The sequence below is a fragment of the Perca fluviatilis genome, chromosome 11 (assembly GCF_010015445.1).
Source record: "Perca fluviatilis chromosome 11, GENO_Pfluv_1.0, whole genome shotgun sequence".
In the NCBI taxonomy this organism is placed as follows: domain Eukaryota; kingdom Metazoa; phylum Chordata; class Actinopteri; order Perciformes; family Percidae; genus Perca; species Perca fluviatilis.
In genome coordinates, this window is record NC_053122.1 from 21897772 (window position 1) to 21916897 (window position 19126).

A 19126-nucleotide genomic window follows, 5' to 3' on the forward strand; every position below is an offset into this window, starting at 1 on the left:
AATCCAGATCAAAACCCCTTAAAAGACTGTATAGTAACTGTTTCCATGTCCCAAGCAGTCATATCACATTATAATAATTCACAAATAACTGTGACCTCCTCTAAGTTCATATAAGAGACAGGAAGACGGATGTGGGACCCTGCTTGTGTTTAGACATATTGTTAATTGGAATTAAGATTGGGGATCAAAATTGGGGATTAAAATGTAACTGCTTAAAGCTTTATTATTCAGTATTTACTGTAACCTGCAGTTTGCATTAATTTCCAAAGAGGCTGCCTGCTGCATTTTCTGTTTTCCCTTTAAATATATATTTTTTTAATCAGAAAACAACCTTTCACTGACACATATATTAAAATTTTCACTTTATAGGTTGCCATACCACACCACACTTAGTTAACAAAATATTTTACAAACAAGATGATATCACCCTCTCCATGATATTAATATGATATGTTCTCTGATCTGTAAACAGCTGGTTATCTTGCTTTTCCACGATAAGAGAAAGTACTGAGGATTTACGCTTGGTGAGCACATTTGGGCTGAATCTTTCACACGTCACAAATTGCAGATGGGAAGCAGTGATCTTGAACAGCCGATCACATTTCCGTGACCATCTGACACCTTCCATTTAGGAAAATAATACTTTCTATCTTAGCATACCCCTCTGCAGCAGCCAGCAAAAGGAATTATGCCTGGTAGACTTTGCTATTCACAACTTTGGAGCTTCTCCTTTTGTTTTGTTTCATTGCACTGATTAGATTAAATGTTCACACTTTAATCAGTTATTCAAGAACACAAAATGTCTACAGTTAGGTTGTTTAGTTTTATATTTATGTGTTATAAACAATGAGAATTGTGCTATAATGTGAGCATTACACAGGAAGTTGTGTAGTAGCTGAGGGTAAAATACTTTCTTACTTAGCAGTTGTCTCTGTGAGTGAACTACAGTACATAAATCTCATGTAACTGTTGTTATTTACGCCAATATATTTACCTCTTGTCTATCCATATTGTTGAGGACATAAAAGATGTAAAGGCTTTCTACCCATAGAGGTAGATATGGTATCTGAGTAATATGACAGATAAATATGAGTCGGGTTAACTGGTACAGAGAGTTGTAAATCACTATGGTGTGATGCTATGTCTCAAAGGGTTTAATTAGTCTAGAAATTCTTCTCTTATCTGATGACCCCCCCCTCCCCCCGCCCCCCTCCCTCTGCACACTGCAACAACTTACAACCATAAACGCCCTGCAATCTGAAGACCAGTGGCCTCAGGAGACTGAGTTGCTACAAAGAGCTGAAAGAGTTGAAAATGGTCATTTTATTGCGTTAGAATAGCTCGCTCGAGACTTGGGTAATGTAGTGCTAACTGAGTGCTAGTAAAGATAACAGTATGCAACTCTGAAGTGAAATACAGTGAACTACTCTGCTCTGCAGTGGCAAGTGCTTTGGAAACGAGGCAACACAATAATAGTGGTAATAACAACACAAATTCTTAGTGGCTACAAACCACTAATTAATACAACAGTATTCGATTTTTCCTTCAGTGGTGGCTGTTATTTGAGATGCAGCGCACAATCTAATCAGTCATCTCGCAGAGTTCTTGTAGAATGAATTTGCTCAGTATAACTAGTGGGGGATATGCAAGCTGCGTGCTTGTCAAATAATCAAACATCAAACAATATTCTGGTTCCCTCTATTATAAATGCTACCTATATGTGGCCTTTTTTTTTCCTTAGCAGCACTGTGTTGCTCTATTTCATAGTACATGAACAAACCCATTTATCCCTATCTGTCATTTCAGAACTTGTGAGGTATCTGTCACTTCTGGTCCCAAAGGAGTCCTGTATGTAAGTGTCTTTACTCTAATTGAGCTCTTTATTTAATTGACAGTTGCTAGAATGTTGTTTATGCTCTTTTTTAACCTGTAACCATCCAGTATCAATCCACTAATGATTAGGATTACCTGATTATTCTTTGGCAGTGTCATAGGAAGGATATAGTCTTAATTTAGATGATAAGATTAGTTTTCTCCCCCAGGTTTTTAAATGTCAGTGTAAGACATCCAGACCTGAAGCCTCAGGCAGGAGTTGCATAGAAATGAAGGTAGTTTGTATACTGTGGTAAATGAAGATATATAGTAGTTTGACAGTAACTGCATTTATATTACAGGACTGAAAGTACATTGGGTGCTTTTAGCTTGTTGGTTGTTCTTGAGTGCTATGAATTAAGTGGACATTCACTTGACAACAAGGAGTCTTTTTGTCATTGTGAGATTCATGGATTAACTTGTTTTAAGGGATAAAGGTCAGTCTTGTAAGTGAAAGTGGGTAGACATATGGAATCTAAATGTCCAACAAGGACTGTCACATACAACCCACTACTGTGCACTGATGGATGTTGTATTAGGTTACAACCCTTTGTGTTTTCAGGCTTGCAGCTAGACCTCAGGTTGTAAAACAGTGAAGTGATCAGATGTATCATAGGCTAGCACATGAAAACAATATGTTATGTTAGACTTGTTCTTTTATAACTTTACATACTTTGGGCATGTGTTGTGTTTCATGGTGTGTGTGGCCTGCTGCTTATAGAAATGAAATATGGTATTTTATATGCTTTAATTCAACATTATAAACAATGTTTGGACATTATAGTGCATGTAGTATTTTTGATGCAGATGCAAAAACTTGAGTTTGTGTAGAGAACACCTTCTTTTAAAGGACTAGCAGGAGCAGAATGAGATGAGGGGTTATTTTGGCGATGGAGATTAAGGCAGGGGCTTTTTGTCATTTGTGCGAGACAAGCCATTCATCCATCCAGTTCACAGCCAAAAAAAGGCTGGTCCCAGAAATTAGCAGTTTCAGCTCAGCAGCAAAGTCGTCGGGCTGTGAAGGCAGAGAGAAATTGACTAATTAGCAATGCGCACTAAAACTTGACGGTTCTCTCTATAACAGCGAGGGAAAGACTCGGTTTTTCTCCCCCTTTCTCTTTTCTTTCTTCCATAGATGTTTGAAATCGCAGTCATTTACGCTCGACAGTTTTTACAATAGCCTTGAGCCATAATTTTGCGAGTCTCTCCAGCATCCATACCCCTGCATGGTCTCTCTCCACCGGCCATGCACGACCGTTTCTCTCCCCAACCGTGGATTTCCTATTACTCTCGTTACGACTCACTGAGCCCCAGGCCCAAGGATAATGATGTGTTGTTTCTTGGTAGCATAATTTGTCACACGTATATTTCTTCTTCTTCTTCTCTTGCAGAAAGCACAGCTCCCTCTCACACACTCACACACTTCTTGTTAATTCAGAAGAACAAATGATCAACGTCAACAAATAACCTGAAATAGTGACTTTATGAGTTGGAATCAATGGTTATTTTGAGACACCACCGACCATAGACTTTAAAGGAAAGGACATTTTCTTAAAAGGAGAACAAAGGAAAAATTCAAGTGAGAATATTGGGAACCCGAAGCTTACTTTCTTTTTTTTTGTCAAGAGCTGAAGTCAGGTAAGTTTGGCTCCTTCTCGGGCGAGCTGCTCACATCATTTAGTTGTGACAGGCGCTTTTAGTGAATCTGGCGACAACGTTACAGCACGCTTGTGTCAAGTTTACACACATTACGCACATAGAAATAGCTTTTGTAGAGCCTAGAAAACAATAGATATGCATATTAGGTTTAAGTTTACCGAAAGCTGCATTTCAGTGAATATTTTTCGATACTCACGTCCGCTTAACTCAGGTAGGCTAAAAGCGAAACACACCCGTAGGCTACTGCTGCTGACGGCACAGAGACAAACTAATTGCTTTTGTATGACTCCGTAAATCTGTGCGATGTGTAATGTCCTCATTGTGGGGGTGTGCAGCAAGATAGGAGAAGGGATAAGTGTAAGCTGAATGCTGCATGTTATCCGTCCACCGTGTCTGTTTTTCCTTATCCGACAACTTCAGCCGCGTTACGGAGGGGAAAGCGCTGCAGCATCTCCGTATCCTCGTTTTGTTTTGACAGCGCCCTTCAAACCTCAGCCTCCATTTCAGTCATCTTGAGTTGAGAATGAATAACAGTGGCACGCTGTGGGAACTATTGCGTTTTTGTTTGTTGCTTTACGACCAGAGCTCAAAGTTGAAAAGCGACTGAAGCCGCATTGGATGTTGATTCTCGCCGGCTGCATGGCATGATGGTTCTCTCCCGCTGGATGGACGAGAGATCGGTTCAATAACTTAACTCGAGAAATCGTTTTCTATTGCAATAGTTGACTGATAGCATCCATAGGCTGCTGTGTGTGTGCAAATACATGACCTGAGGTAAATGGCTTGTATGGTTTATTTGTTGCCTAGGTGGCGTTCACAGTCAGGAAGTCATGTCCAGATCGGGTGATAGAACATCCACCTTTGACCCAACACACAGTGACACCCTGCTGCACGGGCTCAATCTCTTATGGAGAAAACAGCTTTTCTGTGATGTGACTCTCACTGCCCAGGGACAGCAGTTCCACTGCCACAAAGCTGTGCTGGCATCCTGCTCCCAGTATTTCAGATCCCTCTTCTCTTCCCACAATGTTATCAATAATGAGGGGAGCAAAGGGGACCAGGGCAGCAGTGGGACCCCCTCATCCTCACCTGATGACAAGCTGGTGACCCCTAGCGCCAGGCCCATCAATAACCTGGTACTCCAGGGCTGCTCCTCCATTGGACTACGATTAGTGCTGGAGTACCTGTACACTGCCAATGTGACTCTTTCCCTGGACACAGTGGAAGAGGTGCTGTCAGTCAGCAAGATCCTCAACATCCCCCAGATTACCAAGCTCAGCGTGCAGTTCCTCAACGACCAGATCTCTGTGCAGAACTACAAGCAGATCTGCAAGATTGCTGCACTCCATGGACTAGATGAGACCAAGAAGCTGGCCAACAAGTACCTGGTGGAGGATGTGCTGCTGCTGAACTTTGAGGAGATGTGTGCCATGCTAGATGCTCTGCCACCCCCAGTGGAGTCAGAGCTGGCTCTATTCCAGATGTCAGTCCTCTGGCTGGAGCATGACCGCGAGACTCGCATGCACTATGCGCCGGACCTTATGAAGAGGCTGCGCTTCGCCCTCATACCTGCTCCAGAGCTGGTGGAGAGGGTGCAGTCTGTTGACTTCATGAGGAGTGACCCTGTGTGCCAGAAACTACTCCTGGATGCCATGAACTACCACCTGATGCCCTTCAGGCAGCACTGCAGGCAGACCACGGCAAGCAGGTGAGGATGAGGCCGACCAACATACATATACAAAAAGAGAAAAACACACACACACACACATACATACACACATTTTTGAGAGTGGACGGAAGGCGATTAAATGCCTCCCACTTGTTAAATTTGAACAAATTGCCAACTCAAGTATTGCCCACTCGCTCAAGCACTGGTCGCACAGCTTGTGTAGTTTAGACCATGTAGGTGGCCGGGCAGAGATGTGAGGTCTGAGGCCCAATTAATGAGGATTGTGGGGCTTTTACTGTAAGAGACTGCCAGCTGTCAAGGGGCTTGATCTACTCTATGCTACACTGTATCCATAATTACAAGGTTACCTTATGTTTTAGTGAAAAAACAACAACTCTATTTCCTCACACATCTGTGTAATTGCTCTGTAATCAGTGTAGACAAGATGTAGCAAACTAGATAAAGGTTATGTGTTTGATGTGTAGCAACTCTCATGAATACAATTGTAATTGAATTGTTACCAGGACTACGGTAATTATGTATCACTTCTGGTATGAGTACAAGAATACCGCAGCTATCGAGGATACAATAAACAAAATACAGGGAATTCATTATATTTGGTTATGTATTATATTTTAAGGACTTATCAAATAAGGGACAATTTGAGAATGCTCCCTATATTCAGATTAGTTAAACATGTCTCACTCAAACAAAAATAGGCCAAGGCCAATACTTCCATGTTTGTCCTGATCAGCACTTTAAGGAGCTGGTAAGTAGGCAGGCATGGTCAGTAAGTTGATTGATTGATGGTGCTGTTGTCAGGTTTTGTTTACAGAGCTGACTGTACAGTCAAGGCTGAACATCTTTTGAGTAGTGTTGGCATAAGTGTTGCAATTTTGAATTCACTGCATATTGCTTTAAAGAGCAGAAAATTTGAGCTGTGGTATTGAGAATCTCTAAACAAAATAAAATGTTGCACCAAGACTCTAAAAGTGAAATAATTTAAAACGGAATCTATTATCCCAATAACATATCTACTCCCACATATGGACCTGAATGAGCAAAGAATCAGGAATCCTCATAATTAGTTTCACATGCCACTGTTTCTCTCCTCTCAATTAATCACCATTATCTATGTCCAGGGGCTCATTTGCATATGAATAACCCCAAAACACTTCCGAGTGGGCCAGTAGCACAGAGAATGTACTGAGACGACAGTGATTTTCCCAAGCATAAAAATGTAAAATATGAAAAAGGTGAACATGACTGAATATAAAGGCCAGCTGCTCTTAATCTTTTTACTGCATATTGTGATTAATTGGTAAATTTTTGTTCAAATCCATTAGGAGCCAGAAAGCGGTCATTAATGTACAGTAAAGTGTGTGGCTTTTGGGTTATGTATCATATACAGACAGCAGGAACTATCTCACGACTGGCTCAGAGATGTCACATGAATCACTGCAGCCAATGAAATTGAGACATTGTATAGCCAGGTTTATGTACTCAATTGCGTTTTTTGGCTTCCAGCATGGCACCCTGCGGGATCATCTTCGCTTTACAGCTAATTGAAAAGTTATCTTTAGAGTAAAATAACCATTCAATAACGCATCAAAAGGATGAGCATGCTGTTGAGCAATTTTGTTAATTATAATAAACGTGGCCACATATTGCCTGATTTGTAGCTTCAACTTCAGTAGTTAGTAGTAGGAGCTCACTAGGAGTAGTTATTAATCTAATTCATGTATTTCTAATTTAATTTCTTCGTTGATGATTTAATTCATACATTGAATATTTTAAGAGTGAAAAGTCAAAATATGCCGGGCAACTGCTCCTAATATTCAACGTAATTATGTAAATTAAGAAAGTAAAGGTGTGCAGTTTCAGGTTGAGATAATTTTGGCCTTTTGGATGTTTTTTTTAAGGCTTAATACCTGTTCTGTTCGCTGTTTACTAACACTTGTCCACACAACCACACTTTTGACATTACAGAATCCGTTCCAATAAGAGAATGCTGTTACTGGTGGGTGGTTTGCCTCCTGGACCTGATCGCCTCCCCAGCAATTTGGTCCAGTACTATGACGATGAGAAAAAGACATGGAAGATCCTCACAAGTGAGTAGAAAAGGCTTTGCTGCTTTCTTTTTTTTTCCTTTTCTTTTTTACCTGAGGCATCTTGTGTTAGTGGCTTTTATGATGAGAAAAAGTTGTTCCTATGGATGACTTTAACACAGGTTAATTTCCATGGAAAATGAGGGGAAGGAGTTCCCTAAATCCTTTAGGTAATAATGTATCACTATCACTTTTAATATAAGTTTTTAATCAGAGCGTGACTTCACAGCACTGTGGAGCTTCATGCCCGGTTTCCCTTGTTTTTGCTGAAATATGCTGGCAGGATGCATGATCAGATTTGAGTCTAATGATCTATTTTGGCAGAGAGAGAACAATAATGACCGATATGTAGCTTGATAATTTACTCACATTGATCAATACATGAGATTCAATTACACTATACATACTGAAACACAGACGGTTGACCTGGTGTCACTATTAGGTTTATATGAGGTGAGTTAAATACCAAAGAGACGGATGGGGTTACTGGAACACAGCGGCTGTAATGTTGATACAAAGATCCAAACGCAAATATATGATTTTCATTGACTAAATAGGAAAAATAAAAGATAAAAAGACATGTCCTATAACCTGTAGGAAGTTACATGAATGGACAATTTATGATATTGATTTCATGATATCACATTGAGAGCAAGTTGTAATAATCTCCCCAAAGAATCTACTGTATTATATTGAAAAAAATGTAGTGTCTATAGAGAACATATTTGAAGACTTCCTGCACCTCTGTAAAGTGCTCTTTTTTCTTCCCTGACCTTTTATGGCTCACCACTATATTGTTGTCATATTGCAAAGGTCAAACAAGAGCTAATGGGAAACCGTATTTGTCCTTAGCATCATCATTGCCAGACATATTGAGTTTTTGTCTTTTTGTTTTGGTTGAAGCCATATCTCAGCAGTGTCTCTTCATTCGTACATATAAGCCATAGGTCTGTTTTCTGTCAGCTGGATACTGTGCAGATTATACTCTCAGTTTATAGCACAAGTTTTAAATGAATCCAGTGTTTTTCTCTTGTTGTATCTTAAATTCAGAAAAACGTTTTGGACATTATTTATACCTCTGCTCAAATATTTGAGCTACTCAAACATTTCTTGGCAGTAATTTGTTATTTTAGCTCATGTTTGGCCAAATCTCTTGGGGTGCATTTTACTAAAGGAGCCATGCATATATACAGTACAACAGCCTGCAGCTCACTGGTGTTTATGTTGTGACTTTCTCATTTAACTCACACTCCTGGGTATAGACTGCAACAAGCAAAAAGGTCAGTAGGGATTTCCATCACTCAAAACTAAAAAGTTAACACTCAAATGGTCCGTGACCAAGTGGAAGGACAAAACTGCAAAATCATCCCCTTAACACATCAGTGACCATCTGATGTAGCCTCCACACAATGGATGTGGAATAGAAGATTATTAACATTCAATCATAACTTTTCAATGAGGCGAAACCGAAGAGGGACAGCCTTTGATTAAGACATTCATCAACACAATTTGGGAAGAATCTGATCCCTCTCGTTTGTGTAAGATATATCTACTGCTCGGTGATTCCAGTGTAAAGTTTGCCATCTAGTGTACCCACAGCGGCGTGGACAAACACAAGACAAAGGCAGGCGCAGGCTCTGCCACAATGCTGGACTATTCTCTTCTTCCTCTTCTTTTAAACCAACCTGATATTAAAACCCCTCACTTGGAAATGGACCTCATCTACGCAGCATGGCCTAGAACAAAGGAAATTTAGCTCAGTGGGATGCAACTGTAATGGTGTTAAAGGCACGTCAGAGCTCGAGTGGCAGTGGTGCATTAGCTGTGGAGTCATTCAACCAACCCAGACTGTGCCTCTATGCAGAGGTTTCTGACTCCCTCTAGTGAGCCCTAGAGCTCACTGTAGACTGGAGTGATGGCATCCATCTCGTCCATCTCCTATGGCTGTTCACCCTTGGGGTTAGTGGAAGATTTAGGGGAAAGGGGACGGATAGGTAGATTCATTTCATACTCTTTCTCAGGTGATAATTCTCAGTAAAGTCTTACTCGTTGTAGAAGTAAATATAATTTATATGTTGATATTATTTTCACGGCACAAAACTATTACAGCGGTCACGATTATTATTATTATTATTATTAGTAGTATTTTATTAGTATTATTATTATTGTTGTTGTATTATTATTATTATTATTATTATTATTATTATTATTATTATTATGTTCACCTGTATCTGAGGCACCTGTAGAGGCAGTCAAATGTCCCACATCCTCCCACAGCACTCCTCACACTGCAGCCTGTGACATACTGTAAAGCAATAATCTTCTTTTCACATGGGTACAAGATGATTTTTAGTATGAGTACAAGTCACTAGACATCAAATAAAAAGCCGCCCATCCATGTCCTATATACAGTACTGCTGACTGAATTATAATGTAAATAGCATGTAAGGGAATTTGGCAGTCATATGGCACTCATCTTTGAGGTGCACTGGAGGCAGGCAACCTAATCCCCTCGTCTCGAGATAAAGCTGTGTTTAGTGTATGTAGTATTAGTTCCTATCTGAGACTCCCCTCCCATAGAGGACCGGCACATGTCAGCCAGCCAGAGTGAGATTGCAGGGAGAGGCCAATTGGAAAGAAATGAGATTCAAGGCTGTCTAATTTTGCAGCAACTGTGATCCATCAGGCGGTGGGGAGGTGACAGTGGAAATGACTGATGGAGACAGACAGGTGGGCTTTAACATTTCACTGATTTGTGCTCAAAAAGCACCGGGCCTGAGATTTATTGAGTGAACACGATCATGTTCATTATGACTGTCACCTAAGACCATTTCTCTACATCTCAATGGGGTCACTTCAGCAAAAGAAGATGGAGGAGAGGAGGGGAGCACAAAAACATACACAAGGGAAAATCCTCCACAAGGGGTCCTGCTGAAGCTGTGGGCTTGTAGCCATTTATGCCAACTTGTATAAGTATGATACACTAAAGATCATGTACAGTATATTGGACATACTCAATATATTACTAGATGAAAAACTACTGTGGGATATTTTAATGTGAGATGAGGAGAAAAGGAAAACTATTGCACTGTGAGATTCAGTCCGGCAGGTAAGTTAAAGTTTGATAGATAGATAGATAGATAGATAGATAGATAGATAGATAGATAGATAGATAGATAGATAGATAGATAGATAGATAGATAGATAGATAGATAGATAGCATTGTAACAAACAGTAGACGTTGATTGCTGATGATGGCTTGATTCCCCACAAGAAATCACTTCCTGTAGATTGATGAATGGAAGGTTTCAAAACAAAAGCAATGAGGAGGGAAAATAAACCCTATAACATTGACCCACTCTGAGGATTGTGTAATAGACGTCTGTCGTAACAAGCTTGTTGGCCTGTTGTCATGAGTACATTGCAGATTAAATCAGTCTTGACCTTGACCTGTACCATGAGCGCTTCCTGTCAAGCAATTGGACACTCAGCATGATGAAAAATAAAAATAGTCACTAAATAAGGAACTGCTAGTACAAATATTTCTTATTAAATAGTTAAGATAGATGTTCTATTAATAAGAACCTCATTTCATTGTGACTGCCATTAATTGTCCAGCCCAGTAGACCTACAGTGTATAAGGGATTGTCTGTATAAGTTTAGTTTAATAATGGGTCATTGTAGTTTTACAGATGCAGTTGAGACATAGTCCTACGTGTTTTCAATATGTTGAGTTTTTTGGAGTTATTATTATGATTTATTTAAGAATATAATTGATTTATAAAACTAGTTTTAGGATTATATTTGATGGCAAATGAAGCTAATTTTAACAGTATTTGGCAAGAAAAGAAACCTAAATATGCCTTGTGTTTATAATAGTATTTACAGTACATTACAGAGTTTTGATTTCAACTTTACTGACCATCATTCACGCATTTTTGTGATTCACGGCTTTTGATTTCTGTGTCTCGTCTAGTAATGCCTTACAACAGCGCCCATCACTGCGTGGTGGAGGTGGAGAACTTCCTGCTGCTGCTGGGCGGAGAGGACCAGTGGAACCCCAATGGTACGGTCACACTACGGACCGAACGTCTTCCTTTCCAGTGACTTCACACAGCAGATTTACCAGTGTTGACTGAATGTAGAGAGCGCTCTAAGCCGGAGTTTATGCAAATTCAATCCCATCAGAGTTACACTAGTGCAACACTTTCAAATAGTTTTGGCCACACTCATCGTAGAGCCAGTTCAGCTTTGAGTGAACAAACAACACTCCAGCCAACACTTGTGAATAATTGGCATAAAACAATAACTGTTATTAACAGTAAAATATTTGTGGTGTGGAAGTGTTGAGAGTGCTTTTTGTGAAACGGTGGTAACACACCGCCATAGTAGGAAACAAAGACTGTAAATGATCAAAAAATCTGATACTGTGCTTTTTGTTCTTTTTTTCACCAAGTATCATAACAATACAGTGCTGCAAGTAGTGAAATTAGTTGTGTTTATTTAGCTCTGAGAGTGAAAATCAACACAATACCAATACACATTATTAGTGATAATTTAAGATGTTTTGAACAAGTGTGTGGGTGGTGATTTTCAGATATGTTTATATTAAATGAAGACTTGCAGAGTAACAGTTGTGCATTTCATTTGTGCTGTGTATTACAAAACATTTGGCAAAGAGTTAACCAATTACAACTGAGCACTGCCATAGTCTGCCTAAACTGCATCGAACCCTAAAGACTTGTTTGAGTAATCCGTGTCATCTAGATTTCTATCTGTCTGTTTTGCAGGAAAGCACAGCACTCATTTTGTCAGCCGCTATGATCCCAGATTCAACAGTTGGATACAGTTGCCTCCTATGCAGGAGAGGTAAGTCTGTTTGTGGTTGAATACATAATTATTCATTCATGCTTGCCAAAAGACAATATAGTTACAGTAAATCTGATGATGCTGTAGGATTTTCAGGGGTCTTGAAAGAACTGCACAAACATTATTGACTTCTAATAAGTCACACTGTGTAAAGAAAACAATGCTTATATTTTTTTTATCAGTTTGCATACACACATTTTATATTGATCTATATTACTTTAAATGTACATCATTGTCTTTAGAATGTATGATGTTATAACATTAAGTTAAATGTCTAATGAAAAAGTAAGTACAGGTATTATTCTTGCTCACATAAGTGCTCACAGCTGGTAAGCACGTGACTGGCACAGTTAAGAAACGTTTGTGTGTAAGGTGATTTCCAGCTTACACACAAACTGTGGGAAATCCTACATCTTGTCATTGCTGGTTTATTTAATGATGTTGTCTGGTTGACACTTCCTTCCTCAGGAGAGCCAGTTTCTTTGCCTGCCGCCTGGATAAGCACCTGTATGTGATTGGTGGTAGGAACGAGAGTGGCTACCTCTCCAGCGTGGAGTCCTACAACCTGGAGACCAACGAGTGGAATTACGTTTCATCTCTGCCGCAGCCTCTGGCTGCCCATGCAGGAGCCGTGCACAACGGCAAGATCTACATATCAGGTCAGGAGAGAACCTGCCACACTTATTATGTCGTCTTCTTTTGTCATGATAAAACCCATTTAACTCTCTGCAAAATAATTCATTATCCCTCCGCTACATAAAATAGACAGAATGTTCTTTTTTTAATGTTCATTGCTCAGCATTTGAGCATTGCTTTTTTTTGGTGTGTGGCATTTTAGGCCTTTATTTGATAGGATAGCTTAGACATGAAAGGGGAAAGAGAGGGGGAACGACATGCAGCAAAGGGCCACAGGTTGGAATTGAACCTGCAGCCGCTGTGATGAGGACTGAACCTCGATACATGGGGTGCATGCTCTACCAGGTGAGCTATCCAGGCGCCCCATGATATATCATATTAAAAACAGTCAACACAGACAACAACCATAAACACCAACACAGTACAGAGTTAAGCAGTAATGGATTGTAACTAAGTACATTTACTCAAGTACAAACATGAGGTAGTTTTACTTTTTAGTATTTAAACGTCTATTCCACAATTTAGAACAGGGGTCTTCAACGTTTTTTTTAAGCCAAGGACCCCTTATCTGAAAGAGAGACGGAGCAGGGACCCCCTACTACATATATTGTATAAAATTAAGTTGCATAATAAACTGGGCCTACAATAATGTGTAGGGCAGCCTAAAGCATATGCATGCATGTGCATGTTTTTAGTGCATAGAATACTAAGCTATTAAATATTTGTTGGTATGATTTTATAAATCATGTTTTAATGTAATGGTATCTGTGGATGGCTATCTTAGTGACTACCTTACCTATAGGCCAGTGTGCATATCATGAATGTTTTTTTTCTTCACAAATAGGCTGATTTATATTTACTACTAATAACACATTTTCATTTTTGAAAAAACTTTCAAAAGTTGAAAAGAAACTCCCTTCATTAATTTTGCCCAAGTGGTAGTACCGAAACATTGCGCACTATTACATTTTATTTTTGTGTGCAGGAGTTTCTCTGCAACTTTTGCATTACTTATTCCCCGCCGACGCACCTGTCTCACGTTATACTGTAGATGTGCGAAGTATTTTTCTGTACTGAAAAAAAAGTTCACAAAATTAACAATAATTTGGCGGCCCCCCTGCAGTAACTCTGAAGACCCCGTAGGGGCCTTGGACCACCTGTTGAAGATATCTGGTTTAGAGGGAAATATTGTACTTTTAACACCATTACATTTGTTTGACAGCTATAGTTACGAGTTACTTTGCAGATTAAGATTTTATATATCAAACGTGATTTTTTAAAATATAATGCATTGTCATAGATTCAATTACAACATTAAAGTGCTTCTTACAAAGTAATGCATTACTATTTATAGTTAATAAACTTAATGTATGATAATAATATAACACTAACGAGAGTCATTCTGTTCCATAATGAGCACATTTAAATTTAGCTTTTTGATTTGTCATCGGGCAAGGTACTCGCAGGTTAAAGGTGCCATGAAATGCTGCAATACAAATGTTTTAAAACCAACTCAATATGATTCAATATAAATTTCATGCAATATCTTTTCTAAAATCTATAATAATATCCTTTATTTTAGTGACATTTATACCAGTCAAATATGCATCACACCAACGCAGAATGTCATAAACCAAAATCCTCTCCTTCCAAAAGCTGACTATCACTGAATCATCAGTGAATTTTATGACTCTTGTTCTGTATTATGCACCACGCCAGTTATTACAATATGAAACTAAGGAGATAAAAGACACTAACTTTGAGTGTTTGAATATAGCTGGTTGGAGAAGGCACCGTAAACTCTGACGCACTGCAATCTTGTCGTTTAAAAAAGAAAATGTCTAGCCAGAGATACAAAGATCAAGTTTCTCTGTAAACATATGTGGCTGGAAAGTATTAAAAGTAAAGAAAGATATCACAAATCTATAATTATTAATCATATGTTAAGTGTTATACGTTTAAGATAATTTTACAATACTTTTCAACACTGGTAATTATTAAGTTCAGCAATGAATCAATTCATCTTTAAAAAAGGACTATCATTGATCGTGAGTGTATTACATGAGCAGCCAGTGTGTCTTCCTACAGTAAGAACTTCAACACAGTATTAAAGGTGAAGTTCTGTGTTTACCTGTTGCAGGAGGGGTGCACAATGGGGAGTATGTGTCCTGGCTCTACTGTTATGACCCTGTAATGGATGTGTGGGCGAGGAAACAGGATATGAACACAAAGCGTGCCATTCATGCCCTGGCTGGAATGAACGACCGCCTATATGCTATTGGTGGAAACCATTTGAAAGGTAGGCACTCGAGCGTTTCAGGAAATTAACAGAAAAGAGGTCAAGATCTATACTATCTATTTTTTTTTTTTTAAAAGAGAAAAGTGAAAGAGATGTTGCTGTTGCGAGCAAGCGACGATGGCCTTTATTACACTGTGCACCCTCTTCTACACTTCATCATTCAAGCTACAAAAGAAGAAGAAAAAAAATAAACACGTCTGAATTACAGTTACGTGTTGTGCATTTGTATTTGATTAGCAAAACTGAATGCTGGCATTTGGATGGGAATTATGAAAAGCTGGAACTTGTACATGTGTTTCTTTTTAAATACATTGTTTGACTAACTCATTCAGAATATTGTTAAATGTACATTTATGTAGCTCTAATTGGCTTTTCACTGCCACCGTTTAAAATTCAGCTCATGAAAATTTGGCATAAGTGCACTGAGATCTGTCACAAGTGTATCCACATCCAAAGGTTTTCTCAGGTTTCTGATTAGTTACTGCATGTGTGTATTTGTGCATGTCTTTGTGGTTTATTTTTATTGAGTCGATGTGCGTTCTTTACTCTCTTCACTGGGCGTTTGTACAATAACAGGGCCTTTTAGCTGCATATTACGGTAAACTTTATTTTAAATCTAAAAAGTATTGATCATTAACATTAAACCAAATCAAACAAGGTAAAGTCAGCAGAAACAAAGCTCCCCTGGTCTTTATTAAGAGTTTAACACTTAAAATCTCAGCTAATCGGCTTCTGTGTGGGTGTGGTTTGATCAGTTTTGGCCTGGCAACATTCACAAATAACCCCATCACATCACAGTTTTTGATTCAAATGTTAAATACTGATTGGTGCACAGAAGTATGTGACATCACCCTTTTGCCGCCCACTTTAAAAACCAGTAAGAAGAGCACATAGAAAACAGCACACAGAAAACACAAAGTGTTCAAACTTTGGCAGAAAATGCTGAGAGTAAGAGGCTGTTTGCAAAAATGTGTTGTTAAAAAGCAGTATAGTACAGTATCATGGACCTATAATATTAACTTCTCTGAAGTACTATCATCAGTTTAGGATCTTTTTCTTCCTCCGTCACATAGGTTTCTCCCATCTAGACGTAATGTTGGTGGAGTGTTACGACCCGAAAGCTGACCAGTGGAACATCCTGCAGACACCCATCCTGGAGGGCCGCAGCGGCCCGGGCTGCGCTGTCTTGGATGATAGCATCTTCCTCGTGGGCGGCTACAGCTGGAGCATGGTATATTCTTACACATCAGATTAGATTATTTTAGATCAAAGGAGAAAGCTGGCAAAAGTCAATATTTTTGTTGTCAACAAATCCTACGAAAAGACCAAAACCAACAATGCAACAACTCTTTCCGAACCTGTCTGTGGCATAGGTCAGAATAAAATAAAATAAATATAAATATATTTTTTTAAAGTTATTTTAAATTTAAAAAGTAATTTTCTTAAACATCTGGGCATCGTAGTTTTTAGCAAATGTTACTCAAACAGGAATAAATAGTGGATTTTTTGGGAACTATTTTCAGCTGCACGATTTGGCGCACTAGTGAGTATTTCTGGCTGCAGGATGGGCTCAACCACAGTGTGCGTGTTCATGGTAAGGAAGGAACGTGTCACCACGTTTTTGGTGCGGGTCTGCTGCACAGAGCAATAAGCTATATCAGGCTTTGGCTAAGCAGGCACCACTTGTTAGTAGGATCAGTTCATTGTTGGTCTCTACATGGAATTTGTAGCCTGACAATCCAGACCCACATCAAGATGTTGGGTCTGGGAACTCACCATTGACGGAGCTCAATCCGAGAGGCGGGATAAACGGTTGTCTTTCAAATTCCCTCTGCACGCAATAGGATAGCGCTACAACCAGGCAGAGCAACGAAGAAGGTAGCAGAGCTAGTTGATAGATTAAACTTTTTCCTTATCTGGTCGGCAAAACTCCGAACACATCTTCCTTTTTAAGAATGTGCCGTTCTTTGTTCTTTTCTCAAAGAAAAGCTTAACTCCAAGTCTTCCAGGAGACCGCTGTTCCCAGCAGCAGCAGCCGCAGCCGCAGCCATAAGCCCGCCCACCGACTCTATACACGATGTGATTGGCCTGACCAGAGTTTGTTTTTTCCAGCTCGCAAGCCAACGGAGAGTGCCTAGACCCCCCCTGGCTGCAAATTAAATTTGCTGCCGCTAGGGTGCATCTAGATTTCTAGGCTATGGAATTTGTTGACAAAAGAGAAATATAGAAAATCACCAGACGTAATCTTTAAAAGTCCCTGCTGTTTTTGACTACATGCATTTATAGAAAACTGAGTTTTCTTCCATTTCCGTTATAAATCCAAACAGCGCCAACAGGAACGAAGAGAATGACTTGATTTTTTTGTTTTTTTTTCTAAGGGGGCCTATAAGTCTTCTACCATCTGCTACAGCCCAGAGAAAGGAACATGGACAGAGTTGGAGGGAGAGGTGGCAGAGCCCTTAGCTGGCCCAGCCTGTTCCACTGTCATACTGCCTGCCTGCCTTCCCTTTAACAAATGACAACTAATCCAACCGAAGGGCGGTAAGGGTGTGGACCAGGAGCGTGAATGGAGGGAGGACCATCAATAAGCAAAACAGTTGTTAAACAATTTTCTGACAAACCCTCCGGTCAGATGACTGGGGTGTGTATAAATTATTTTTTTACAGGTTTGACCAGAGCACTTTCGTTATTCCCTACTGAAGGTTTGAAAAAAAGAATTGTGTAACTCATGTATTTAATCATCTGTGTTCTGAGAAATGGTCAGTTTCATATTTGATTTGATTTAAACTGATAGTAAGTGTTTTTGGCTTCTCTTCTATAGCACGCATAGTGTTGAACTGAATTATAGCTTTCAAATCCATTGTATCTTGTATTCAGTAGAGGCATAATTCCATCAAATGCAGTGTTGTTTAATGGACTGACGCTGGGAGAAAAGGTGATCAGTCCCAAATTGTCATCATGGGGTTAAGTTAAACTAGGGCTGGGTGAGTTACATTAACAATGGTGATCAAAGCGTATACATATTCTTCATCACTCATGTTATAACTCACTTCTCTCTGGCTGGATTGTGCACTTATCCTGCTGTTGAATCATTATGCAACTTTTTTGCTGTCTTTCTCAAAAAAATTAACATATTTACCTGTCTAAAATGGCGACATTTTCAGAAACTTTTCCTTACTGCAGTCATTATTCAGCCGACAAAAAATAGTAAAAGTAACTAGACCTGCAAGCAGGTATACCGGGTCCAAACACAAGCAGGAGAACGTTGTAAAAAAGACACAACAACGCAATGATCTTTGTGAGGATATGTCCATGTCACCCAGCCCTAATTTACTGTATAACTAATTATCTTAATCATTTACACCCAGACTGAAGTCGTGTTTCTGTATAACTTGACAGAAAAAATCTTGCCAAATGTTTGTGGCAATTATTCTTCATGCAGCAAGAAAAGCAATTTAAGGTTTACCATTGATTCTTAATATTCACATGAAGCACTAATGTTCACATTAATTATACAATGACGGTACAATCAAATTGTAATTGCTAGCCAATGTATTTATGGGTAGCATGTTTGGGTAAACAGATGAAGGCCATTAGGACATTAGTTTGTTGTCCTTTACAAGTGAATGCTAACCGGCCTGTTTATGAGGCCACGGAGCATTTACCTTGACGGGATTTGAATCTTTAATGTATGAAAAACAAACAAGCGTTCAATGGTCCTTAATGCACTAATAGTGAACTTTTAATTCAGCAAATAAAGTTTACAAAAATGTAAATTAATAAATGTGCTGTGTTTAAAAAAAAAAGATCAAATGAATCTCTGAAGTCCAGTCTAGTCTACATTATTAGGTTCAAAAAGTTGACTCTAAATATCGATGCAGTACCTGTTGAATTCTGTAAATTTTCATTCTTGTACATATAATCGCTTGCAGTGAAACATTTTTGTGCACTCAACCTTGGATTTATTCTCAAATCCTGTTATGTCCTTTGCATTTTAGAATATGGAAATAAATT

At 39.1% G+C, this 19126-nt stretch overlaps 1 protein-coding gene across 4 annotated transcripts; it reads left to right on the forward strand.

Annotated features, from left to right (window-relative positions):
- Positions 1-1796: 1796 nt before the first annotated feature.
- klhl14 (kelch-like family member 14) lies at positions 1797-19126 on the forward strand. 4 transcript variants are annotated; one of them, XM_039815810.1, is made up of 10 exons: positions 1806-1852; positions 3264-3510; positions 4339-5239; positions 7190-7311; positions 11285-11374; positions 12099-12177; positions 12646-12836; positions 14954-15112; positions 16186-16343; positions 17491-19126. In XM_039815810.1, exons 3-10 carry the CDS (start codon positions 4362-4364, stop codon positions 17629-17631), a joined length of 1818 nt encoding a protein of 605 aa, XP_039671744.1. In that variant the 5' UTR covers positions 1806-1852; positions 3264-3510; positions 4339-4361; the 3' UTR covers positions 17632-19126. The 4 variants fall into 4 exon arrangements, with proteins under 4 accessions (XP_039671746.1, XP_039671744.1, XP_039671745.1 ...); XM_039815812.1 differs by lacking the exon at positions 3264-3510 and having other exon boundaries at positions 1797-1852; XM_039815811.1 differs by lacking the exon at positions 1806-1852 and having other exon boundaries at positions 2950-3510.

Bases quoted from the DNA above. Each gene is read 5' to 3' on its own strand.
- klhl14 (XM_039815808.1), top strand. From the start codon at position 3,667: ATGCATATTAGGTTTAAGTTTACCGAAAGCTGCATTTCAGTGAATATT. The intron at 5,240-7,189 runs GTGAGGATGAGG...TTGACATTACAG, and splicing joins AGGCAGACCACGGCAAGCAG to AATCCGTTCCAATAAGAGAA. The intron at 12,837-14,953 runs GTCAGGAGAGAA...TACCTGTTGCAG, and splicing joins CGGCAAGATCTACATATCAG to GAGGGGTGCACAATGGGGAG.